At 43.7% G+C, this 23,206-nt stretch overlaps 1 protein-coding gene across 4 annotated transcripts in view; it reads left to right on the top strand.

Annotated features, from left to right (window-relative positions):
* Window positions 1–6,708: 6,708 nt before the first annotated feature.
* IFT46 (intraflagellar transport 46) overlaps window positions 6,709–23,206 on the top strand; it is a 60,668-nt gene continuing 44,170 nt past the window's right edge. For 2 of the 4 annotated variants that reach the window (XM_056542117.1, XM_056542118.1), the window contains exons 1-3: window positions 6,718–6,891; window positions 19,835–19,931; window positions 20,298–20,374. In XM_056542117.1, coding sequence (XP_056398092.1) covers window positions 6,724–6,891; window positions 19,835–19,931; window positions 20,298–20,374 — 342 coding nt within the window. In that variant the 5' untranslated portion in view covers window positions 6,718–6,723. Of the gene's footprint in view, window positions 6,892–19,834; window positions 19,932–20,297; window positions 20,375–23,206 lie in introns of all 4 variants that reach the window. The other 2 variants (XM_056542119.1, XM_056542121.1) reach the window with 2 other exon arrangements.

The raw sequence follows: 23,206 nt of genomic DNA on the forward strand, positions 1-23,206 counted from the left end.
TTTACGTCCTAACATGGGGTATTTCCATACTCAGAAGAGATGGGGTTACACATTTTGGGGGCATTTTCTCCCATTACCCTTTGTAAAAATGGTAAATTTGGGGAAAAAACAGCATGCCTTGTGTATTTTTATTTTTATTTTTTTTTGCTATTCTGGCACCATATGGAAGTGGTTCTCAACCTTTTTGGCGACTGTACCCCCAAAGGCTGAAAGTATGTCCGCAGCTACCCCCTCACGCGGAACTTGCGGGTGAGGGGTACCCGAGGACAAAAGGCTTGTTCTTACCTTCATACTAATGCATTATCTTAATCCCCTTGTGCTATTATCCGCCCCTCCATCTTAATCCCCTTGTGCTACTATTCCCCCCTCTCCATTTTAATCCCCTTGTGCCACTATCCCCCCTCCCTCTTAATCCCCGTGTGCTGTTATTCCCCCTCCATCTTAATCCCCTAGTGCTATTATTCCTCCTCCATCTTAATCCTCTTGTGCTATTATCCCCCCTCCATCTTAATCCCCTTGTGCCATTATTATCCAATATGGCAAAAGGGCATCAGAGGGAGGGGGGAATAATAGCACAAGGGGGTTAAGATGGAGGTAGAATAATGGCACAAGGGGATTAAGATGGGGGGGATAACCAACCCCCCCCCCCCATCTTAATCTCTTGTGCCATTATTCCTCCCTCCCTCTTACGCCATTTCCCCCCTCCATCTTAAGCCCCTTGCGCCATTCCCCCTTCCTCTTATCCCCTTTTGCCATATCAGATAATAATGGCACAAGGGGATTAAGATGGGGGGGGGGGGGAAATGGCAAGAGGGGATTAAGATGGAGGAGGAATAATAGCACAAGGGGATTAAAATGGAGGAGGGGGGAAATGGCGCAAGAGATTAAGATAGAAGGGGAGAGGGATAATGGCGGAGGGGGGGGGGATGAGGAGTAATAAAGCACAAGGCATTACATTTTAATGCCTTGTGCTTTATTACTCCACATCCCCCCTCCGCCATTATCCCTCTCCCCCTCCATCTTAATGCCTTGTGTTCCATCCCATACAGTCCCCCTTCCGTCCCATACAGTTATTTTTACCTCTTTTTTTTTATTTTATTTTTTTATTACCTGGCGTCCTGCGGTCCCGTTGCCTGCTCCATCAGGTCCCGTTCGGCAGGGCCGCACTGACATGTGGCGTCCTCCTGCCCTGTGCAGCAACTCCGCGCAATGTCAGGGGAGGTCACACGTCTCCCCGGCAACTACGCAGCTCACTTACAGTAGCTGCATGGCCGGTATTTGTCAGCGCTTCGCGTACACTCAAACAACCCCTGGCGTACCCCTAGGGGTACGCGTACCCCAGGTTGAGAACCCAGGCCATAGGGGCTTCCTAAGGCTTCTTTCACACTACAAAATTACTCAGTTTTAAAGATCCGTAAGAAGTTCCGTCTGAAAATCAGCTGAAAACGGCAATTATAAAATGCTATACGGCCGTTAGAAAATCCCATTATAGTCTATGGGATTTTTCTAATATTCGTTTTAACCCGTTATGGCCCGTTATTAAGAACGGACATTATTTTGTGACTGAAACCATTTCAGAAAAACTCACTCTCCAAAATCCCATTGTCACTCCTTACTTTCTGAGCCCTCTACTGTGCTCGCCGAGCACGTCACATACACATATGAGGTATTTCCTTACTCAAGAGAAATTGGGTTACAAATTTTGGGGGGCTTTTTCTCCACTACCCCTTGTAAAAATTCAAAAACTGGGTTTACAAGAACATGCGAGTGTAAAAAATGAAGATTTTGAATTTTCTCCTTCACTTTTCTGCTATTCTTGTGAAACACCGAAAAGGGGTAAACAAACTGTCTGAATGTCATTTTGAATACTTTCAGGGGTGCAGTTTTTATAATGGGGTCACTTGTGGGGTATTTCTAATATGAAGGCCCCTCAAATCCACTTCAAAACTGAACTGGTCCCTGAACAATTACGGTTTTGAAAATGTTGTGAAAAATGTGAAAACTGCTGCTGAACTTTGAAGCCCTCTGATGTCTTCCAAAAGTAAAATGATGAAGAAATGATGAAGTATCGACAAAAATTTACCACTGACATAAAGTAGAATATGTCATGAAAAAACATTCTCTGAATCAGAATGAAAAGTATAAGCATTCCAGAGTTATTAATGCTTAAAGTGATAGAGGTCAGATGTGAAAAAAATGCTCCCGTCCTTAGGGTCATAATGGGCTCCGTTCCCAAGGGGTTAATAATGACAGGTACTCTTTAAGGTTAAAAATGACCTGGTCCTGAGGGGGTTAAAAAATGTTAGAAATCTCTAGTCACTCATTTAGGATTGTTGTGGCATTTAATGCCCCAGTGCCTCGCCCCTTATACACAGGTGCTCCCTGCAAGTCACACCCCTCTCTTAGGCTGCTTTCACACTATAAAAATTCATCCGTTACAAACGTCCGTTAGAAAAGCCCTGGTAAACGGCCGTTAAAGAATCCCATTAAAGTCTATGGGATTTTTTGATTATCCTTTATGACCCGTTATAGTCCGTCATGAATAACGGCCGTTAGTTGTGACGGAAGAAATAACGGCACATGCACTAATTTTGGCCTTAATTTTTAACATTGAAGTCTATGGCTGACAGATGAGCCTTTATGTCATCCGTTTGCACACAGTTTATTATATCCGTTATTACTTCTGTGGTAATATAGAAAAAAGAAAAAGACCGCAAACGGCGCCTCGTGTATTATCCTTTAGAGTAGGTGTGGAGTAGTAAAGCCCCTTAACCTCTTCAGGACGCAGGGCGTATGGATACGCCCTGCATTCCAAGTCCTTAAGGACCGAGGGCGTATCCATACGCCCGTGGGAAATCCGGTCCCCACCGCTAGCCGGTTGGGGACCGGAGCCGGATGCCTGCTGAAATCATTCAGCAGGCACCATGGCACATCGCCCAGGGGGGTCCTGAGACCCCCCCCCCCCCCCCCCCCCATGTCGGCGATCGGAGAAAATCACATGTCAATTCAGACATGCGATTTTCTCCAATTACGGGCTGATCGGGTCTCTGGTGACCCGATCACCCGGAAAATAGGGCTGATCGGAGTTGTCAGCAACACCCCCGATCAGCCTAAAGGATTGGAGTGAGATCGCAAAGCTGCGATCTACTCCTATCCCCTGCCATTACTCAGAACGGAGTTCTGACCAATGGCAGCGCAGGACAGGGGGTTGCCATGGCAACCCCCCGTTCTGCCCGCCCCTGGATGTCGAGGGGCTTTGGAAAGAAGATGGAGGCCGTACCTGCAGGAGAAGATGCCTGGGGACCTGGGATCTTCGCCGGAGCCTGCAGGATCCTGATCAGGTAGGGAATCGACAGTGGTGGGGGGGGGGGGGGGGGGGGGGAATTGAAAGTGAAAGTAAATCGATCTTTACTGTGGCAATCACTAGGGGGGCCAAACTGCAACTCCCAGCATGCCCAGAGAGCCAAAGACTGTCTGGGCATGCTGGGAGTTGTAGTTTTGCAACATCTGGAGGGTCACAGTTTGGAGACCACTGTTACAGTGTTGCCCAAACAGTAGCCCTCCAGATGTTGCCAAACTACAACTCTCAGCATGCCTTGACTGCCCAGGCATGCTGGGAGTTGTAGTTCTGTAACATCTGTCCCTTCAGATTTAGCAATTTTCATGACATTTTTGAAAATTGATGCTCTACTTTGAAGCCCTCTAATTTTTTCAAAAAGCAAAAATATGTCCATTTTATGATGCCAACATAACGTGGACATATTGTGTTTGTGAAGAAAAATAAAATTTATTTGGAATATCCATTTTCCTTACAAGCAGAGAGCTTCAAAGTTAGAAAAATGCAAAATTTTCATGAAATTTTGGGATTTTTCACCAAAAAAGGATGCAATTAACGCCGAAAATTTACCACCAAAATAAAGTAGAATATGTCACGAAAAAACAATCTCAGAATCAGAATATTCGGTAAAAGCGTTTTCGCGTTATTAATTTGTAAAGTGACGGTGGTCAGAATTGCGAAAAAGGGCTCAGTCCTTAAGGTGAAAAAGGGCTGCGTCCTTAAGGGGTTAAAAGTGGCTGCTCACCTTGGAGAAGGAGAAATAGTGCATATCACCTCAGAGGTATAAAAGGTGGAGCAGGCTGCTCAGCCGGAGGGTCCGCAGGGGTAATAACATGCGAAGAGGTAGAGAAAAAAGGACCAACGATTTTCCAGGCGCTGCTAGCTCAAAAACACCGGAGGCATGAGTTATAGATGAAAGATCCTGGCAGGGATCATGTTCTCTGTCAGGATCTTTCATCTATAACTCATGCCTTCGGTGTTTTTGAGCTAGCAGCGCCTGGAAAAACGTTGGTCCTTTTTTCTCTACCTCTTCGCATGTTATTACTTCTGAGCATGCTCAGAAGAGGTGACATCAGCAGATTCCTGCAGTGCTGAGGGTGGACTACTACTCCCATCATGGAACAGACTTGTTTCCATGATGGGAGTAGTAATTCATCGGCTGCGGGAGTCTGCAGACAGCTGGGGAGGCTAGATTAGTGTTTGTACTACAACCCATCATGGAACAGAGTCTGTTCCATGATTGGGGTTGTAGTACAGGGGCTGAGGGATTGATCGCACCGGGTTTCACTTCTGAGACCCAATGCGATCAAAAGTTATTAAGCAGGGGAGCGGGCGGCATGCTCCGCAACCCTGCGATGTATCAGTGTGTTTTAACTTTCATGTTTGAATCCTCCGTGGGAAGCCCTGAATGGCCGATCAGGGCTCTCAGCGAGAGATTGAAAAATGAACTTTGAGAGTAGCAGGGGCCAAAGAGCCCCCCCGCAGCCAGCACATTAGGTATGACCCCCGCCTGCGCATTAAATATATACCCGCTGGAGCATTAAATATATACCCCTGCAGGGCATGTATATGTGCCCTCGTAGCTCTTCTATATACATATGCCCCTACCGTCGTATGAATGAAAAGTATTTCTATTAGCAGCGCATAGAGCCGGCTCCCGGCACTATGCGCTGCTAATAGAAATACCTTTCATTCATATGGCAGCAGGGGTATATGTATGTAGAAGCCCTGGGTGAGGGGATAAGGGGGGGCAGATAACGCTATATGTCTGCCCCCCACAGCTCTTCTACACACATGCCCCTACCGCCGTATGAATGAAAAGTATTTCTATTAGCAGTGCATAGTGTCGGCTCCCGGCACTATGCGCTGCTCATAGAAATACTTTTCATTCATACGGCGGTAGGGGCATGTGTATACAGAAGAGCTGTGGGGGGCAGACATATAGCGTTATCTGCCTCTGCCCCCCCCCCCCCCCCCCCAGTGCTTCTACATACATATACCCCTGCTGCCATATGAATGAAAGGTATTTCTATTAGCCGCGTATAGTGCCGGGAGCCGACACTATGCACTGCTAACAGAAATACTTTTCATTCATACGGCGGCAGGGGTATATGTATATAGAAGAGCTGCGAGGGCACATCTACATGCGCTGAGGGGGTATATATTTAATGCGCCGGCAGGGGGTATATATTTAATGCGCAGGTCATGCCTAATGCACTGGCTGCGGGGGGGGCTAGATATATAGGCTATATGCCGCCCCCCCCCCTCTGCAGCGCTATATAGCTTGCCCCCCAAGTAAATATTTAATGCGCAGGCGGGGCTCATATCTAATGCGCTGCTGGGGGGCTAGATATATAGGCTATATATCTTGCCCCCCACAGTGCTCTTTGGCCCCTGCTACTCTCAAAGTTCATTCTTCAATCTCTCGCTGAGAGCCCTGATCGGCCATTCAGGGCTTCCCACGGAGAATTCAAACATGAAAGTTAAAACACACTGATACATCGCAGGGTTGCGGAGCATGCCGCCCGCTCCCCTGCTTAATAACTTTTGATCGCATTGGGTCTCAGAAGTGAAACCCGGTGCGATCAATCCCTCAGCCCCTGTACTACAACCCCCATCATGGAACAGAGTCTGTTCCATGATGGGGGTAGTAGTACAAGCACTAATGTAGCCTCCCCAGCTGTCTGCAGACTCCCGCAGCCAGGGAATTTCTACTCCCATCATGGAAACAAGTCTGTTCCATGATGGGAGCAGTAGTAGTCCCAGCTGTGGGAGTCTGTAGGCAGATGTGTTTGGCCATACATGAGGGATAAGGGTAACGGATGAATATTTATTCATCCCTTAGCACCCTTTATTTCATCCGTTATTAAACGTCCGTTTTTACACAGAAAACGGACATTTAATAACGGATGAATGCTCATAGTGTGAAAGCAGCCTTACACAGATGCCAACCCCAACATGTCCCATATATAAATGCCCCACGTTTCACCCCCCTCATACACAGGTGCCTCCTCCAAAGTATAAATGCCCTCTAGGGCCTCACCCCCTAAGACACAGATGCCCCCCAAATGTCTCAACCCCTCATATGCAGATGCCCCACAACAATGTCTCACCAACTCAAACACAGATGTCCCCCATATTTTACCCCCTCATGCACAGAGTTCCCCCACCGTCCCTATTCTGGTCATAAGTTCCTTTACCCCCCATTATAAAAAAGAATGTACCCAATATAAACCGCAGACCCTTCCATAAACCCACTTCCCCCAGACGAAACGACTCTCTCTTTCTTTAGGGCACTACATATGGTAGTAAACCCACACGATCATGTGACTTTCTCTGCTCACATGGTCGTGTGACGTCATCAACTCGGTGGAGGAAACGGCACAATGTTGTACTTGGCGGAAGTTGTCATCGTCTCCATGGTGATAGAGTCGTGTATACGCGAGAGACGGCTTCATCCAGGGGCTGTAGGTAACGGCTCCTATTTCGGGTCGCTGTGTGTGTACGAGGCAGTTGTAGGCAGCATGGAGGAGGCAGATTCACAGGGGCTGCAGGTAACTGGAGCGTCCGCCGCCCAACGTGTAGTTCAGGATAGACTGGGGCAGTGAGAACGGAAAAGGGGGCCGGAAAGTTTCAGGTGAGGGTAATGTAGGCCCTTGTGTCCCCAATTACCTCATCTGAGGTACTGATGATGCTTTTATCCCTTTCGCTGCCGGAGCACAGTTTGCCCGTGATTCGTGTACTTTACGCTCCATGATCACCTGTATAGCTTCTTATCGTTTTATGGATTTGTGAATAGAGAAATTAGGTTAAACATTTTTTTACATTCAGTACCTTTCATAATAGGTTTTTGACATATACAGTGACCCCTCGACCTACGATGGGCCCGACATACGATAATTTCACCATACGATGCTTTGTTATGTCGGGGCCATCGCATAAACGGCTATCCAGCAGCACTAACTGCTTCAGCTGCCGCCGGATAGCCGTTTACAGTGCCCCGTGAGCTCTAGTGATGGTCACTCACCTGTCCTCCGGCACGTCCTCTTCGGGATCCCCTGCATCGTCGGTGCTCTCCAGCGACGTCATCACGTCGCTGCTCACACCGTCCCGTCATCCAATAGGAGCAGTGTGCGTAGCGGCGTGATGGCGGAGACGGAGAGCGCGGTTGCCGGGGAAGCAGAGGCCTTGTCAGGGACACCTCGGGGACAGCTATGGATGGCAACATCCCGGGCAGCGGTAACGGTCCGGAGCGGCGGGGACAGGTGAGTACAACTTCCTCTAACAGTGGTCTACAACCTGCGGACCTCCAGATGTTGCAAAACTACAACACCCATGCCAGCGGCTGTCCGGGCATGCTGGGTGTTGTAGTTTTGAAACATCTGGAGGTTCGCAGGTTGTAGACCACTGTCCTATACTTTACATTGCACGGATCCATCAACATACGATGGTTTCAACAAACGATGGTCCATTTGGAACGGATTACCATAGTATGCTGAGGGATCACTGTATAGACATTATGCAGGGAGTAAGTGGGGCGCCCTCTATCGTTGTCAAGGAGGTAAGCATCTCCTGGTGGGTTTCTTTTGTCCCAGATCTGAATCAGCCTTTTTAAATGGGCACTGTCAGATTCAAACAATTTTTCATATTTTGTTACTGATGTAAATTAACCCCTTAAGGACCAATACAAGTAAACCTGTACGCCCCTGAAAGACCAGGCCCGTTTTTTTTTTTTTTTTTAATCGGGGATGTCCGACTTTATTAGAGAACAACTCTGGTAACGTTTTGCCAATCAAGATAATTCTGACATTGTTTTTTTGTCACAAGTTGTCCTTCATGTACATAGTAAAAGGAAGCTGATATAATTTGTAGTTTTAAATTTTTTTTTGCTATTTTAACCCCTTAACCTCTTACGGACCCATGACGTACCGGTACGCCATGAGTCCGCTCCCTTCCATAACGCGGGGCCAAGCGGCAGAATAATCAGTGGTTTCTTATGAGAAACCACTGATCAATGTAAAAGATCAGTGTGTGCAGTGTTATAGGCCCCTATGGGAGCTATAACACTGCAAAAAAAAAAAAAAAAAAAGGGAATCAAGATCATTTAACACCTTCCCTAATAAAAGTAAGAATCACCCCCCTTTTCCCATAAAAAAAAAGTGTAAATAAAAACAAACATGTGGCATCGCCGCGTGCGGAAATGTCCAAATTATAAAAGAGGACAATTTTAAACGTATACATTTTCCTGCATGTAGTTATGATTTTTTCCAGAAGTATGACAAAATCCAACCTTTATAAGTAGGGTATTATTTTAACCATATGGATCTACAGAATAAAGATAAGGTGTTGTTTTACCGAAAAATGTACTGTGTAGAAACGGGAGCCCCCAAAAGTTACAAAAGTTTTTTTTTTTCAATTTTTTTCTCACAATGATTTTTTTTTTCCCGTTTCACTGTAGATTTTTGGGTAAAATGACTGATGTCATTACAAAGTAGAATTGGTGGCGCAAAAAATAAGCCATCATATGGATTTTTAGGTGAAAGATTGAAAGAGTTCTGATTTTTTAAAGGTAAGGAGAGAAAAACAAAAATGCAACCACAGACCTAAATGTACATCCTGGACTTCCTGCACCAGGACGTACATTTACGTCCTGTGTATGACCCAGAGCATCGGAACGGTGCTCGGGTCATACACGGCAGGTTCCGGCTGCTAGCAGCAGCCGGGACCCGCCCGTAATGGCCGACATCTGCGATCGCTCGGATGTTCGCCATTAACCCCTCAGATGCCGTGATCAATACAGATTGCGGCATTGCAGTTCTTTGATTGGATGATCGGATCGCCCGCAGCGCTGCCGCGGCGATCCGATCATCTGTAATGGCGGCCGGAGGTCCCCTCACCTGGCTCCGGCCATCACCCGGGGTCTTCTCCTCTGGTCTGAGATCGAGCAGACCAGAGCAAAAGACCACCGATAATACTGAGCAGTGCTGTGTCCTATACATACCACTGCACAGTATTAGCAATCAAACGATTGCTATATAGTTTCCTATGGGGACATAAGTGTAAAAAAAAAAAAAAAAACATTGAAAAATTTTAATAAAAAGTGAAAAATCCCCTCCCCCAATAAAAAGTGAAAATTGTCAGTTTTTCCCCCCATTTTACCCCCAAAAAGCGTAATAAACATATTTGGTACCGCCGCATGCGTAAATGTCCGAACTATCAAAATATAATCCTGGTAGAAAAAACAGACATGGCCGCACATCCACAATTTTGTATTACGATCCAATTGCTTCTCAGCATAATATCAAAAACTAACAGGTTGTTAGTATATACGTTTTGATCAAAAGGTACAAAGCCCACTCGCCACGTCAAGGCCACCTATTGAGAGTGGGTCCCTAACGTCCCTAGCATAAAATGGCGTAGCACTGGGGGGCGCCCACCACCGCCGCGACACTAGTGCCCACAGGGGGAACCACCCACTGGCAGAGTGGCCCCAGTGCCACCCAAACCAGTCTCCGGGCCGCTGCAGCAACGGACGCCGCACAGCACCACACCAGTGTGAACAAGGTGTAACAGCACACTTACCATGTGCTCCCAGTCAGACTGGGAGACTGCTAGAAAATGAAAGGGCCCAGGTGTAGCTACCTGCTACTTATATAGGGTTGGGCTGAGGGGATGGGAAGGAGTGCAGGCCAAGTGGAACAAAAAAAAAGGAGGGGATAGAATACACAATGTGAATCCTGGTAGAAAAAACAGACATGGCCGCACATCCACAATTTTGTATTATGATCCAATTGCTTCTCAGCATAATATCAAAAACTAACAGGTTGTTAGTATATACGTTTTGATCAAAAGGTACAAAGCCCACTCGCCACGTCAAGGCCACCTATTGATATCAAAATATAATGTTAATGATCCCGTACGGTGAATGGCGTAAACGTAAAAATTTTTAAAAAAGGCCAAAAATGATGCTTTGTCACATTTTATTAAAAAAATTTATAAAAAAATGATCTAAAAAGTTTTATAAATGCAAATGTGGTATCTAAAAAAAAGATGACGGCGCAAAAAATGAGCCCTCATACGGCCCTATATGCGGAAAAATGAAAAAGTTATAGGTGGTCAAAATAGGGCGATTTTAGATTACTGATTTTGTACGTAATTGGAAATACCCCTGCTTAGGCCATATTTGGTTCCTTGGCCGCGTGGTAGGACCCAGAAGGAGAGCAGCGTCATTTGGCTCTAGAATTATTTCAAAGTCAGTGGAAAAAAATAGCAATTAGCTTTTTCTTCCACAAATTCTTTATTTGTGGGACATCATTTTGGTCGCTTTTGAAATGGAGGATATGCACCCATATTTTATCACCCTGTTCATCCCGGGCTGGGCAGTACCCCTACTTAGGCCATATCTGGTTGCCTGACCGCATGGTAGGACCAAGAAGGAGAGGAGCCCCCTTTGGCTTTCAGGGCATCATTATATGAATAGTCCCCATTCATATTGCATTTCTGCAGTATAGGTGTCCGTTGTCATGTCAAAAAAGTTTTGGCGTGATGCTGATGGATAGGGAATATGATGTATTAGGGCTGGAGTACCCCTTTAACCCCTTAACGACCAGGGGCGTATATTTACGTCCTTGGACGGCTCCCGCGATATGACGCGGGGTCACGCGGTGACCCCGCGTCATATCGGGTCTGTCCCGGCATGTATCTGATGCTGGAACCCGGGGCTAATAGCGCGCGGCAGCGATCGCGGTGCAGCGCGCTATTAACCCTTTACCCTCAAAGTTGAACGCCGCGTCTAAACCGAAAGTGAAAGCTGCCCGGCTGCTCAGCGGGGCAGAACGGGACCACCGCAGTGAAAATGCGGTGTCCCGATCAGCTGGGACACGAGCGGAGGTCCTCTTACCTGCCTCCGGCGTGTCCCCTTGGCGATTGATTGCTCCAAGCCTGAGATTCAGGCTTGAGCAATCGACCGCCGATCACCCTGATCACTGCAAGCTATGGCTTTGCAATGAACAGGGTATAAGATCAGTGTGTGCAGTGTTATAGGTCCCTATGGGACCTATAACACTGCAAAAAAAAAGTGTAAAAAAAAAAGTTAATAAATGTGATTTAACCCTTTCCCCTTTTCCCATTAAAAAAAAAACACCATGTAAATAAAAATAAATATAAACATATGTGGTATCGCCGCGTGCGTAAATGTCCGAACTATAAAAATATATCATTAATTAAACTGCACGGTCAATGGCGTACGCGCAAAAAAATTCCAAAGTCCAAAATAACGTATTTTTGGTCGCTTTTTATATCATGAAAAAATGAATAAAAAGCGATAAAAAAGTCCAATCAATACAAAAATGGTACCGCTAACTTCAGATCACGGTGCAAAAAATGAGCCCTCATACCGCCCCATACGCGGAAAAATAAAAAAAGTTATAGGGGTCAGAAGATGACAATTTTAAACGTATAAATTTTTCTGCATGTAGTTATGATTTTTTTACAGAAATACGACAAAATCCAACCTATATAAGTAGGGTATCATTTTAACCGTATGGACCTACAGAATAAAGATCAGGTGTCATTTTTACTGAAAAATGTACTGCGTAGAAACGGAAGCCCCCAAAATTTACAAAATGATGTTTTTTTCTTCAAATTCGTCGCACAATGATTTTTTTTTTCCCGTTTCACCGTAGATTTTTGGCTAAAATGACTGATGTCACTGCAAAGTAGAATTGGTGGCGCAAAAAATAAGCCATCATATGGATTTTTAGGTGCAAAATTTAAAGGGTTATGATTTTTAAAAGGTGAGGAGGAAAAAACGAAAGTGCAAAAACGGAAAACCCCGTGGTCGTTAAGGGGTTAAAGAAGGAGTATGATGGACAAAAACGTTTCCCCTATACGCAGGATAGAGGATAAGTTTTAGATCGCGGGAGTCTGAGTGCTGGGGCCCCTGGCGATCTACTTTATGGAGCCCCTGGCGATCTACTTTATGGAGCCCCAGCTCTTCTCCACAGCAGCGAGGAGACCAAATTAACTGTTTGACTTGTGCAGGGAACAGAACAGAGCCACCTAGTGGCCGTTTTTTCAATCACATAAAAAATATATAAAGGTTGAGAATTTTAACATCAAGTAAATGGCAAAGTGTCTTATAATTACATAAGGAGCAATATATTCAAAGTTTTTAGTTTGGTGACAGGTACTCTTTAACCCCTTCCCGCAAATGGACGTATATATACATGTCAAATTTGCCTGTGACTTAACACAAATGGACTTATATATATGTCTATTCACGATCACGGCGGTGATCGGTGGCAGGGGCCAGCGATCGCATATCGCCAGGCACCGGCTGCAACTGTCAGGAGCGGAGCTCCGATCCTGACCAGGGGTGTGGAAATTTTATTTAAAAAAAACTACTTGTCCACAGGACTAAAATGGAGCAAAATCTACTTGTCCCTCATGACGATCCACTTGTCCGGGCCAATTTTTGCTTTTACACTCGCTATTTTTCCTCCTCGCCCTATAATAGCCATAACTACCTACTATAATCATACCTTTTTAATTTTTCAATAACATATTCTCTGAACCTATATATATATATATATTAGGTGAAGGGAAATTGAAATAGTAAAAGATAATTTTGCAGATTTGGTAGTTTTCTTTTCTACGCCATTTACCTTGTGGTCAGATAACATGTTCGTTTCACACTTTAGGCCGCCTGATTACAGTAGTACCAGATTTTTATAGTTTATGTCATGTTTTACTAATTTATCCCTTAAGGAAGCAGCCCTTTTTCACCTTAAGGACTGAGCCCTTTTTCGCAATTCTGACCACTGTCGCTTTACGAATTAATAACTCGAAAACGCTTTTACCGAATATTCTGATTCTGAGATTTTTTTTTGAGATACTCTACTTTATTTTGGTGGTAAATTTTCAGCGTTACTTTTTGCATTTTTCTAACTTTGAAGCTCTCTACTTGTAAAGAAAATGGATATTCCCAATACACCAAAATAAAGTAGAGTATCTCAAAAAAAAATCTCAGAATCAGAATATTCGGTAAAAGCGTTTTCGAGTTATTAATTCGTAAAGCGACAGTGGTCAGAATTGCGAAAAAGGGCTCAGTCCTTAAGGTGAAAAAGGGCTGCTTCCTTAAGGGATAAATTAGTAAAACATGACATAAACTATAAAAATCTGGTACTACTGTAATCAGGCGGCCTAAAGTGTGAAACGAACATGTTATCTGACCACAAGGTAAATGGCGTAGAAAAGAAAACTACCAAATCTGCAAAATTATCTTTTACTATTTCAATTTCCCTTCACCTAATATATATATATATATAGGTTCAGAGAATATGTTATTGAAAAATTAAAAAGGTATGATTATAGTAGGTAGTTATGGCTATTATAGGGCGAGGAGGAAAAATAGCGAGTGTAAAAGCAAAAATTGGCCCGGACAAGTGGATCGTCATGAGGGACAAGTAGATTTTGCTCCATTTTAGTCCTGTGGACAAGTAGTTTTTTTTAAATAAAATTTCCACACCCCTGGTCAGGATCGGAGCTCCGCTCCTGACAGTTGCAGCCGGTGCCTGGCGATATGCGATCGCTGGCCCCTGCCACCGATCACCGCCGTGATCGTGAATAGACATATATATATATATATATATATATATATATAAGTCCATTTGTGTTAAGTCACAGGCAAATTTGACATGTATATATACGTCCATTTGCGGGAAGGGGTTAAAGAGTACCTGTCACCAAACTAAAAACTTTGAATATATTGCTCCTTATGTAATTAAGGAGCATATGCCTATTACCTTACCTTAATGGAAATTACATACAGTAGCATGATTAACAAGAGAAAGAACTAAGAAAACTGCACAATGATAATGATGGTAACTGCACCGCGACAATAAAGACTTACCTCATGACAGGAGCGCATAAAAACAGTGATACAGGGGATACAGGAAACACCCTGCACAGGGGATACGGAGAATACTCGTCAAAGTTAACCTTCTCTGACTGCAGATACAACATATCAAAGGCATGCTACCTGTACTGAACCTTCCAGTGTAGACCCTCCAGACAATCTGCTTGTGCCTTTGGTATCTGGAGCTATTGCTGAAACATGTGATAAAGATATTTCGTCCTTTTTAGTATCAAGCCCACAACCCACCAACAAGATAACGAATTTCTTTGCTCCACATAGGACAAAAAGAAGCAAAAGAGGGACAAGAGGGGGCCAAAAAAAAGGGCAAACTAAGTATTCCCCTACAATAACTGCAGTGCCAAAAAAGGACAATGACGCAATATACAGTCATGGCCGTAAATGTTGGCACCCCTGAAATGTTTCTAGATAATGAAGCATTTCTCACAGGAAAGGATTGCAGAAACACATGTTTTGCTATACACACGTGTATTCCCTTTGTGTGCATTGGAACTAAACCAAAAAAGGGAGGAAAAAAAGCAAATTGGACATAATGTCACCAAACTCCAAAAATGGGCTGGACAAAATTATTGGCACCCTTTCAAAATTGTGGAAAAATAAGATTATTTGTTTCAAGCATGTGATGCTCCTTTAAACTCACCTGGGGCAAGTAACAGGTGTGGGCAATATAAAACTCACACCTGAAAGCAGATAAAAAGGAGAGAAGTTCACTTAGTCTTTGCATTGTGTGTATGTGTGTGCCACACTAAGCATGGACAACAGAAAGAGGAGAAGAGAACTGTCTGAGGACTTGTGAACCGAAATGTCATTTTGATTACGTTGAGGGGTGCAGTTTTTATAATGGGGTGTTTTATAGGGGGTTTTTACATACAGGATTGCTGCCAAACTTCTAAGTCTCCACAACATTTAACAAATGATGCCAACATGAAGTAGGCATATGTAAATGTGAATTAATTACTGATTTATGTTGTATTACTATCTTTCTTTAAAAGTAGAGAATCTGGAATTCGGAAAGATGCTACATTTTGTAATTTTTTTCAAAAATGTTGGAGTTTTTCACACAAAAATTCTGAATTTATTGACCAAAATTTACAATTTGTCACAAAAAAACAATCTCAGAATCACGTTGATAAGTTAAAGTGTACCGAAGTTATAACAACATGGGACAGGTCAGTTTTTTGAAAAATGGGCCTTGGTCATGAAGGGGTTAAAATATGTAATTTTCCCTAAACAACAAATACAAAAATATTAAAATGATCAGTGCACTGGGTATAATAATCTTAATGCCCCCTAGGTGGTGTGATACGTCAGGGCAGGATTATATATTTTAACACGGTTAGTGCACCTGACTTGGCTTTCTCCTAATACTCATTATATAACATAAGTGATTACAACAAACATAAGTGGAGTCTTTACTGAGTAAGCCCTCATAGGAGTCATATAATTGCACCACCTAGTGGGCATTAAGATTATTATACTCAGTGTGATTATTTAAATATTTTTGTATTTGTTGTTTGGGCAAGGTCTGTTATTTTAACCTACGACCTACGATGGCCCCGACATATGATGAAATCGACATAGGATGGCCTCTCAGAGGCCATCGCATGTCGATGTCAGCATCGACATACGATGATTTTTTATGTCGGGGCCATCGCATTAAGTGCTATCCGGCAGCGCCAAATGCTTAAGCTGCTGCCGGATAGTAGCTTAACCCCTTAACCCCTTAAGGACCAATACAAATAAACCTGTACGCCCCTGAAAGACCAGGCCTGTTTTTTCAAATCGGGGATGTCTGTCTTTATTAGAGAATAACTCTGGTAACGTTTTGCCAATCACGATAATTCTGACATTGTTTTTTTTGTCACAAGTTATCCTTCATGTACATAGTAAAAGTAAGCCGATATCATTTGTAGTTTTTTTTTACAATGCAAAAAATCATGAAATTTTTACAAAAAATTTAGATTTTTTGCTATTTTAACACTAATAGGTTGCATATATTTATACATACTGACCAAATAGTTTATGAAACTTATACTTTCAGATGTCTACTTTATTTTGACATAATTTTTTTGTTTTTAATTAACATTTTAAATTCGTTAGAAGCCTAACAATTTAACTTGAAATTTAGAAAATTTTGAAAATTTGAAAAGTACATCTTTTTTTGTGTGCTATGCAAGGTTTGCAGAAATTAAAAGGTAGTAGAACATAGGAACACCCCCCAAATGACCCCATTTTAAAAACTAGACCCCTCAATGTATTCGCTAGGGGGTACAGTGAGTATTTTAACACCATAGTTTTTTGGCAGGAATTATTACAAAGTCAGTGTTAAAAATTCGAAATTTTCAATTTTTCACAAATGCATCATTTGGGGGGCATATTTTTTGTACATCACTTCTGATATTGAAAGAAATGCACCCTATATTTTATTTAGCTGCTTGTCCCATGTTCGGAAATACCCCCGCTTTGGCCATATATGGGTCCTTGGCCGCATGGTAGGACTCAGAAGGAGAGGAGCGCCATTTGGCTTTCAGGGCAGAACAGTACCCCCACCCCCACAAGTGACCCCATTTATATACCGCACCCCTACAAGTTATTGGCTGGACCAGGGACCACTCTGATTAGTCCTTGGTCGGCTGGCAGTATAACGCGTCTGTCTGTGACAGTTAAGGCTCCTGATGGATATATCTGCCATGTTGTGGGAATAAGCACCCGCTCATGGCGAATATATCCATCACTGCTGCGGCTGGGTAGCTCAGTGTGTCCGCTCATGACTGCTGGCGGGAAATCCGCCGCTATGAGTGGACACACAAAGCTACCCAGCCGCAGCAGGGAGCTCATTACCGTGACTGCTGCATAATGTGTAGGATCACATGGTGGACATCCGCAGCATAATACATGCTGGGGATGTCCACCAATGCGATCCTACACATTATGCATTTTTTAAAATTAGATTAATTTAATAAATGTATTTTTAATATATATATATATATATATATATATATATATTTATTTATTTATTTTTTTTACACTTTTATTACATTTTTATTTATTTTTACACTTTTTAATGCTTTGGAACACTTAGTATTCCAAAGCATTGCAGTTATATGCTGCCTGCCAGTTTTCACTAGCAGGCAGCATATTAGGACGTGCCTCTGGACGTGCCTCTGGACGTGCCTCTGGACGTGCCTCTGGACGAGTATAGACGTCCAGGTGCGGGAACGCCTGCCAACCTGGACGTCTATACTCGTCCGTGGTCGTTATCGGGTTAAGGACCAAGGACGTACCGGTACGTCCTTGGTCCTGCTCTTCTGATATAACGCGGGGTTACACAGTAACCCCGCGTCATATCACGGCGGCCCGGCATCATAGTGAAGCCGAGACCCGCCTCTAATAGCGCGCAGCGCCGATCGCGGCGCCGCGCGCTATTAACCCTTAAGCCGCGCGCTCAGAGCTGAGCCGCGCGGCTAAAAGTGAAAGTGAAAGTTCCCGGCTAGCTCAGTCGGGCTGTTCGGGATAGCCGCGGCTAATCGCGGCATTCCCGAACAGCTGACAGGACAGCGGGAGGGCCCCTTCCTGCCTCCTCGCTGTCCGATCGCCGAATGACTGCTCAGTGCCTGAGATCCAGGCCTGAGCAGTCATGCGGCAGAATCGTTGATCACTGGTTTCTTATGAGAAACCAGTGATCAACATAGAAGATCAGTGTGTGCAGTGTTATAGGTCCCTATGGGACCTATAACACTGCAAAAAAAAAGTGAAAAAAAAAGTGAATAAAGATCATTTAACTCCTCCCCTATTAAAAGTTTGAATCACCCCCCTTTTCCAATAAAAAAAAAAAACACAGTGTAAATAAAAATAAACATATATGGTATCACCGCGTGCGGAAATGTCCGAATTATAAAAATATATCATTAATTAAACCGCTCGGTCAATGGCGTGCGCACAAAAAAATTCAAAAGTCCAAAATTGTGCATTTTTGGTCACTTTTTATATCATTTAAAAATAAATAAAAAGCGATCAATAAGTCCTATCAATGCAAAAATGGTACCGTTAAAAACTTCAGATCACGGCGCAAAAAATGAGCCCTCATACCGCCCCATACACGGAAAAATAAAAAAGTTATAGGGGTCAGAAGATGACAATTTTAAACGTATTAATTTACCTGCATGTAGTTATGATTTTTTCCAGAAGTCCGACAAAATCAAACCTATATAAGTAGGTTATCATTTTAATCGAATGGACCTACAGAATACATATCAGGTGTCATTTTTACCGAAAAATGTACTACGTAGAAACGGAAGCCCCCAAAAGTTACAAAACAGCGGGTTTTTTTTTCAAATTGTGTCGCACAATGATTTTTTTTCCCGCTTCACCGTAGATTTTTGGGCAAAATGGCTGACGTCATTACAAAGTAGAATTGGTGGCGCAAAAAATAAGCCATCATATGGATTTTTAGGTGCAAATTTGAAAGAGTTATGATTCTTTAAAGGCAAGGAGCAAAAAACGAAAATGCAAAAACGGAAAACCCCCCGGTCCTTAAGGGGTTAATGTTCCCCGTGTGGTGCGGTAAGAATTACTTACCCCTCCACGATGCTCTGGGGTGCCCTCCGGGTCCAGCGCTGGTCTTCCGGTGTCTTTTCGGCCCTCTTCGATGACGTCAATACGCTGCTGCGTAGGCCATCCAATAGGAATGGCGTACGCAGTGGCGTAATGACGTCGCTACGCAGGCCCAGTAAGGCCTTGCGGAAGACAGAAGAGGAACGGAGAAGACAGAAGAGGACCGGAGAAGACAGCGGAGGACCGGAGAAGACCAGGAGAGCCCAGCGGAGGCCCGGGAGCGGCGGGGACACCATCTCGAGCAGCGGGGACAGGTGAGTACAGCTTCCTATACTTTACATTGCACGAATCCCTCAACATAATATGGATTCGACAAACGATGGCTCGTTTGGAACAAATTACCATCGTATGTTGAGGGACCACTGTATTAATAAAATTGAGTTTTAGAGGTGGATCTTTAGTTTAGAGTTTTTCTTTCCCCGTAGGGGGACTCCCCCCAAGGGGATTCGTTGTTTTTTTGACCTGCTCATGTTACACCAGAGTACTGACTGCAGGCAGAACAGGGATCAGCACGAGACCAGAGACGGAAGTTATCATTTTACAGAATTTTAACCATGCTCTTTTTATTTTTTTATTTTTTTTTTATGGGGTTGGTTAAACTAATTTTTTTTCTTCGTATGTTTTCTGTGGATGGATACATTGCTTGCATCGTGCATACACAGGCCATATAAGCCCTGTGCACTATCATGTTTAGTGACTGAATGCATCAAGTGCTTCCATGGCATATTCCTTACAAGAATGACAAGAGAGGACCCTAAAATAAGTATATATTTATATGTTATGTATTTCTAGGTAAACATAACAACTTCTACAGAAGTCTGAACATATATAAACAAAGGAGCTTGTGGTAGACAAAGGAGCATATGTCAGGTGGCAACATTTTCATGATAATATATTCAATGGAGTTTATTTAAATGGCAATTTGATTTTTCGTTTTACACATCCAGACAAGACTAGTGCAGAACCAGCCGTATGACGAAAGCCTGGAGATCAACGACTCCGAAGAGGTAGCCAGCATTCATTCTCCAACCCCAAGAAAACCAGGTTAGAGGAAGATAAATGGCGCTGAATATCTTAAAGGGATTGTCCACCTTTCTACTTCCTTCTTCTCCAGCCTGTTTGCAGTGGCCAGAGGTGGTCGGGAACAGTGCACGCTATTTTTTTTACGTAACTCTGTAAGTTACTTAAAGAGCACAGCTACGACATTTGCATTTTTCACAGTAAAGTCAATGGGAGTTGCGCTAATTGCAAAAGTTTACTGCTTCAGATGTTTTCGGCTTTCCCGACCACATCCAGCCTCTTGGCAGCCGGAAAAGCAATGAGTAACAAAGTGGGACATCCCCTTGTAAGACCTGATAACATTTGTGAAATAAATACATTAATACTTGATTTTATTTTCTGCATAACCAGTTCCTCTTAAGCATTCTTCGGATAAAAGAAAAGTCATGACAGACCCCAATATTAGCAGTGAAGAGGAAAGTACTACGGTAATATCAAATAAAATATGCATAAATAGGTTCTTTTTTCACAACCTTTTTCTTATGGTTCTGTCTCTTTTACTTTGCTTTTAGCACAGTCTGTGATAGCACAAAGTATCCATACATCTGAAATAAATGTATTAGTGCTGGGCGGTATGACCAAAAATGTGTATCATGGTAAGTTACGGCCGTTCCACTGTATTTAACGGTATTTTCCACCCCCCCCCCCTCAAATCATGTGACCCTGGGGATGGGAACGTCACAGAGCCATCAGCTTATCACCAGCTGCAGCGATGTCCAGCCTCGGCCGGTGATAGGCTGAGCCCACTGTCATGTAAGGAGCTGGCCGGCTTCATACTTGACAGTGCGCTCAGCCTATCACTGGCCGCAGTTATGTCCCGCCTCGGCCGGATATAGGCTGAATGCACTGTCATGTATGAAGCAGGCTGAGCCCTCTGTCATGTAAGGAGCCGGCCGATCAGCGGCCGAGGCGAGACATCGCTGCGGCCAGTGATAGGCTGACGGCTCTGTGATGTTCCTATCCCCAGGACCGCAGCGGAGGGACCATGAGGCCGGTAACTTGGAACATCGGAAGGTGAGTTAAAGTTTATTCTGTTTATTTTTTAAGCCCGGGCACAGGATAGTACAGTACAGCACAGCGGCTGATAATTATTTGTGAGGGGGGGGGGGGGAGAGAAGCAACACTCGTGGGTGACATATGATTAGTCCCCCAATGTGGGGGACAGCGCAGCGCTAGGCTGATAATTTATTGGGGGGGGGGGGGGGGGGCAGAACAGCACCCGCTAGTCACATAGGATAATTCATTCATGTGAGGGGGGGACCCAACCGGTATTGCGGTATGGGAAAAATGTATATAGTGCAGGAAAAAAATTGGGTATTCTGTATGAACTGGTATACCGCCCAGCACTAAAATGTATCATGATGTGAACCACGTAACCTGGTCATTTACCAACATCGTATATATAGTGTCACCATATTTAAAGTGTCCCTATCATGTAAAAAATGACACATCACAGAAACATCTTAAAAGTTTTGATCAGTTTTAAGCTGAGACCCCCACTGATCATTAGAACAAGTGAAGAGAAGCGCACGGTAGCTTACGTCACTTCCTTGTTTATGGCGATCTATGTCTTGCTTCATTGGATGACCCCAAATACTTATTGTAAGTCCCTCCTGTGAAGCAGGACATAAAACACCGAGAGTGAAGCACGCTGCCATGCACATCTTCCCATTCATTCTAGTGATCGGTGTGGGTTTCAGCCCTGTGACTCCGACCCTGATGTGACATGTCAGAAGTTTTTTTAAATGACAGGGAAATTTAAAGGATATTCCACATCACTTTACAATTCTGAGGATATGAGACATTACAAAACTACACACTAATTATGAGGGCTCTGCAAGAGCTTAAAGTATATGATTGGATTGGATACAAAAGGCAGAAAGGTGCTTTATTTTATTTATTTATTTTTATTTATAAATAGGGTTGATTGCATAAAGGTGGATTAACCAGTCAAGGACTAATATAATGCTATTTTGTGGGTGAAGAGGGTTAGGTGGGATGACATTTTTCAGTTTTTGTTTTTCATATGTAAACTATGTTCCCTGTTGTTGTAATTTGTAGCCCCACCCCCAACACATCATTCACTGCTCAAAATCTCTCTTGGGAGGCAATAAGAACCATTAGCTTACTAGGTGATTACTAGTGAAACAAATTTTTTTTTTTAAATCTACTGGTGGCAAAAGTTAAACAGATTTGTAAATTACTTCTATTTAAAAATCTTATCAGCTTATGTATGCTGCAGAGGAAGTTGTATAGTTCTTTTTTGTCTGACCACAGTGCTCTCTGCTGACATCTCTGTCCATGTCAGGAACTGTCTGGAGTCCCCATAGCAAACCTCTCCTGCTATGGACAGTTCCTGACATGGACAGAGGTGTCAGCAGAGAGCACTGTGGTCAGACAGAAAATAACTATACAACTTTCTCTGCAGCATACAACATCAGATAAGTACTGGGAGGATTAAGATTTAAACAAACAACAAAAAACGTGGTTTCAAATGGCTGGAAGTGCTCAACCCCAAATGCGGTTGTGCATTTATACTGGGGGAGCAGATCCTGCCCTTGTAGTCCGTTGCTAGGGGCGATCACCAGCATAAAAATGCATACAATGGAGGATGCCTGCAGCGGACTACAAGTGCCACAATAGAATCCTACACCAGATAAACGGTGTGGATATGTAACAATTAGAATACAATACAAGAATATGGATGCACTACTGTGGTAGATGTAAACAATACATTGGCTATCCCTCAACACTGATGTTAAAATTGAGACATTCGCCAGTGTATCCTTATATGAAGGACACACCAGAGCCCGCACACCAACGCCAAGGTTTCTCATTTTGGTGCGAGACCTAACGCTAGTCCTACCTGTGCTTGATAAACAGAACAGGGGCCAGTGGGCAATTACGGCAGCATTCGGCTGGCTCACAACTTCCTTCCAGATACCCTCCAGTGTTACTACGCACACATGCAATGGGAGGAGGGAGGCAAGCTGCAAGCCCCACCTGAGTTGGCTATTATGGGTGCCTGGCCTCACAGGTGCTTCCTTAATGCTGCCTGGTAGATATTCAAGGCGCATTAATGTTGGAGTTTACACACCTCCAAATTTAAAATTTAAACAAACAACAAAAAACGTGGTTTCAAATGGCTGGAAGTGCTCAACCCCAAATGCGGTTGTGCATTTATACTGGGGGAGCAGATCCTGCCCTTGTAGTCCGTTGCTAGGGGCGATCACCAGCATAAAAATGCATACAATGGAGGA

The sequence above is a fragment of the Hyla sarda genome, chromosome 10, assembly GCF_029499605.1.
Source record: "Hyla sarda isolate aHylSar1 chromosome 10, aHylSar1.hap1, whole genome shotgun sequence".
Classification (NCBI taxonomy): Eukaryota; Metazoa; Chordata; class Amphibia; order Anura; family Hylidae; genus Hyla; species Hyla sarda.